General features: G+C 56.2%; 1 protein-coding gene across 1 annotated transcript; it reads right to left on the reverse strand.

The window, feature by feature from the left end:
* Window positions 1-1290: 1290 nt before the first annotated feature.
* On the reverse strand, window positions 1291-4070 carry VENTX (VENT homeobox). Its single transcript, XM_025880039.2, has 3 exons — window positions 3839-4070; window positions 1748-1908; window positions 1291-1671 (listed from the first exon to the last, which is right to left on the reverse strand). Exons 1-3 carry the CDS (start codon window positions 4068-4070, stop codon window positions 1291-1293), a joined length of 774 nt encoding a protein of 257 aa, XP_025735824.2.
* Window positions 4071-4312: the final 242 nt, after the last annotated feature.

Here is a 4312-nt window from a genome sequence, read left to right on the forward strand (position 1 = left end):
TAGGACACAGGACATACACCGTGCTGTACTCAGCTTCCCCTGGAGACCAGGCAACTTGGAGTAAAAGGTAACTAGATGCTCGAGTTCTTAGGGGTGTAGAAAGAAAAAAATCCAGTTACATGTTCTTGAACCAAAGATTAAAACAAACGAAAACACAAAGCTGAGCAGTGTTTAAGCAAATCCTGACTGCACAAGAAATCTTGAGTAAATGGCCTGACAGAACGGCAAAATAACCACAAATGGATGGAGTAGCGGTCGTCCCTGCAAGAGGGCTGAGAGGCCTTGGCCTCTAACTGGCCTGTGGCTTTGCTGCCCCTGGACAGGTCTGTTCTGACACCCAGACTTCTGCTGCTGGAATCGGGAGCAGCTACTCTTCACAGCAAGCGGAGCCCCGCGGACCAGGAGCCCAGACGGCGGCCTCCCCCTGTGGCCAGGACGGCCTGGCCAGAGGGACTGGCGCAAGGCTGAGCCCTTGAGCCAGACCAGACACAGGTTTGGATGCTGGCTCTCCACAGTTTTCTGGCCAACGTGAAAAGCAGAAGGGCCATGAGAAGCACCCAGCCATGTGCCTGGCTTGCCTGGGCTCTGAAGACAAGGCCGCAGTGGAGGCTGCCAACCCCACTGGCTTCTAATGTTTCAGAGGGCAGGACTATCTGCGTTCCTTTCTGGTTCTTGCTCTGGGGTCATCGTGAACATGGGACTCAAACCCGGAGGTGATAAAAACACACTTCCCTTCCTTCGATCCCTTCATGGTTTCCACGTTCACACTCAAAGCTTCTAAGCACAGAGGACAAGGAAGTCTCCAACTTAATTTTTTTTTTTTTTAAGATTTTATGTTAGGGTAAGCTCTACACCCAACGCAGGGCTTGAACTCACAACCCCGAGATCAAGAGTCGCATGCTCCACCCAGCCAGGCACCCCTGCATTTTTATTTTTTCCAACACTTTATACTGAATAAATTACCACTGAATCATGCTATAAGCCCAACACTCAGCAAGTCCACTTTTGGCTTTTGATTTTGTTCACTGACCCGTCATTTGGTTCTTAAACTAAGCCTGGAGTAGTTTTCAGTGAGGGAGTGGCTGTAAAATGTCTTCAACTGTAAAACCTGCAGAATCCTACGGTGGGTCAGGGTTCCAGGTCCTGCCTGTGGATGGGCACACGGCTCACACCTCGTGTGGCTGGCATGGAAATGAACGGTGAACAGCTCTGCGCGCACCTGCTCTGTGTGGAATGGCAGCGTCTAACATGCTCCTGCTCCAGCCCAGGCCTCCGGCTTATCACACCTCCTCAAAAGGCATCCCCGGTCTGGGGCAGAGCACACAGGTCCCAGGGTCCCCTGGACAAGGCCGGGCCCAGCGTGTGCGCCTGGCCCCCAGGGTCTCGGAGGCAGCACATCAGAGGCTGTTGGCTGCACGAGGCCCACACCAAGGCCAGGGAGGCTTGTTCCACGTGGCAGAGATCCCAAAAGGAGCCAGGGGCCTGTCCCAGTGCTGGAGGCCCAGGAGGGGATGCCCAAGGGCAAAGCAGCTGCAAGCCACTGCCCAGGGCAGAGGGGGGTGGGCAGAAAGCCACCGGTGGATAGAGCACTCCAGAGAAGGGGCTGCTCAGCTGGGAGTCCTGCAGTTGGCGTTTGTGTTTCATTCGGCGATTCTGAAACCAGGTTTTTATCTGCGGGAAAAACTCGATCAGAGCAGAGGCAAGAACAGCCGCATCTCCCGGCCCCCACCCCGGCCTGGCCCCTCACCTGCACCTCCGAGAGCCGCATCTCCCGGGCCAGCCTCCGGCGCTCCAGGGGGCCCAGGTAGCGGTGGTGCTGGAAGGCGCTCTCCAGGGTGCTGACCTGCTCCGCGGTGAAGGCCGTGCGCACGCGGGGAGCCCGCAGGGTGTCTGCCTCCTTGCTCCACCCTGAGGAAGGACAGAAGGGCACTGAGTTCCTCGGGATACAAGGCCACAAGTTCTGCAGCCTGCCGCAGACACGGGGACGAGAGGAACGGCCGGGGCCTCCGCATGAGCAGATTCCCCCCCCCCACCCCGCTGCCGGCTCCGGCTTCCCCTTTCTAGTGGCTCTCTGCTCTGCTGTCCCACCGGGTCTGGGCACAGTGTGGGTGGAGGCAGAGCCCCTCCTCCCCTGCCAGCTCAGGTGTGGGGTGGAGTCCGGGGCCGCGAATATTGGAGAAAGAGGGCTGCAGATGGAGTAGTTTTTTTTTTTTTTTAAACATTTTATGTATTTATTTGACAGAGAGAGACACAGCGAGAGAAGTAACACAAGCAGGGGGAGTGGGAGAGGGAGAGGCAGGCTTCCCGCAGATCAGGGAGCCCGACGTGGGGCTCGATCCCAGGACCCTGGGATCCTGACCTGAGCCGAAGGCAGACGCCTAACGACTGAGCCGCCCAGGCGCCCCAGATGGAATAGTTCTAACGCAGCCCCTCAGCTTCCGCCAGTGCATGTGGACCACCCCCCCATGCTTCCAGAGAGCAGTTTCTTTGGCCTGCACACAAGGAACCCGCTCACTGGGGTGGTCGGGAGGGCTCAGCGCCTTCATCACGACGCCCCCAGGCTCCCCTGCCACCAAGTGCAAATCTGTGGCAACTCTGTGTCTAATCTCTTTTTCTTTTTTAAAGATTTATTTTAGGGGTGGGGGCAGAGGCAGAGGGAGAATCTCAAGCAGACACCTCTCTGAGCACGGAGCCCCATGCAGGGCTCGATCTCACGACCTTGAGGTCACAACTTGAGCCGAACCATGAGTCAGATACTTAAGCAACTGTACCCTGGCGGAAGGCACTAAGTACCTTGTGGTGCGAGTGCTACCTGGTCTTTCTTCGACGCACATCTGACCAAAATGCCAACGAGCTCTTTGTGGGGGAAGCAGGTTGTACAAAATGAACTTTAACACTTACCTGGAAGTGTGTGGGGGACAAGAGGGGCTTTGCTTCAGACAGGGTTGGGGGTAGGGTGTAACTAGTCAGCATGAAGGGTTTGGATGCAGGGATGACTGGCTGGGGTTTCTGAGGAGGGAGGCACTGGTTGCAGAGAATAAATTTAAAATTTTACTTCATTGAAGTATAAGTTTTTTCCGTAAGATTAAACTTTTTCAAAAATGAAAACTTAACAGATAATATCAACCCCACTTTTGACTACGTAGGACTTTAAAGCTAAAAGTAATGATTACATCCCAAAGACGTAAAGACAGACCGAGAAAACTCTCGTCAGCAAACGACAAGGGTTAGACAGAGTTTAGGAAGCCACCAGTACCTCCCAGAGTCAAGGCACAGAAGGTATTGGGAATTCCTAACCACAGGAGAGCAGGGCTGCCCTTGAGCCAAACCCACAGGGCTCCAGGTCCACTGTGAACAGGCTGAAATCTGGATGCTGTGCCAAGGTGCCCAGCTTTGGGGGAAGAACCACACCGACTCCCCTGAACCAGGCAGGTTTCACAAGCTTTCAGACATGTGTCCAGAGCCCTGTGACCCCTGTGGAAATGGGCTCCAAGGACTTACTGCAGAACTGGAAAGCCAGTTGCACCAAGGGGCGAATGTCGGAGTTAGGGCTCACAGTGCGGAGCTGGGGCAAGCCTGCGGTGCTGACTCTTGGAATCCAGAGGTGGCCCGGCTAGGGCCAGGAGCCAGCCCTCCCAGGAGGTGGGTGGGGAAGAGGAGCCCCTTCTGAGAGGAAGCGTTTACTTGCTAGAGGGGTCAGGTGAAACCTCCAACCCCAGCCCTTGTAAGAATGTCCCCACCTCCAACCCCAGGTAAGACCTCCCCACTGAACCCTCCCCGGCTCCCATCCCAGTCTGGGAAGGAAGGGAGCATCCTCCCCACCCATCCGCAGACCTACCAGCCATGGGCGTCCCTGGCGAAGACACTTCTGAGGACTTCTCCCCCAGGCCCACGGTCTGAGGGAGCTCCCTGCTGCTGGACACCCTGGCCGGAGCAGAAAGACTCCTCCAAGAGACTTCAGTGGGCCTGGAGGTGTGTGACGGCCCCACACGGCTGCTCCGGGAAAGCCAGTCCACTGAGCCAAAGCTGGATGTCTGGCGGACACTGGGCAGGGTAGAGGAGGGAGACATGCCTGTGGGGCCAGCCTCAGGGCTCACAGGATAGATGATGGGAGTTAGGTACAGGGTCCTCCGCAGAACAGACTGTGGGAGTAAGGCACGAGGTCCTCCACAGGTTTAGCAGAGCTGGGCTGCGTTTATAAGCTCAGGAGGAGGGAGTGGGAGGCCGGTTTGCGTAGATGGCTTAAATCCTCCCCCCACCCCCAGATAAGTAGCACCTAATTGCTTCAATTCAGAGGCACAAAGGAGGCCAT

The sequence above is a fragment of the Callorhinus ursinus genome, unplaced genomic scaffold (assembly GCF_003265705.2).
Source record: "Callorhinus ursinus isolate GAN/ISIS: 27379988/994484 unplaced genomic scaffold, GSC_fseal_2.0 scaffold58, whole genome shotgun sequence".
Taxonomy (NCBI): Eukaryota; Metazoa; Chordata; class Mammalia; order Carnivora; family Otariidae; genus Callorhinus; species Callorhinus ursinus.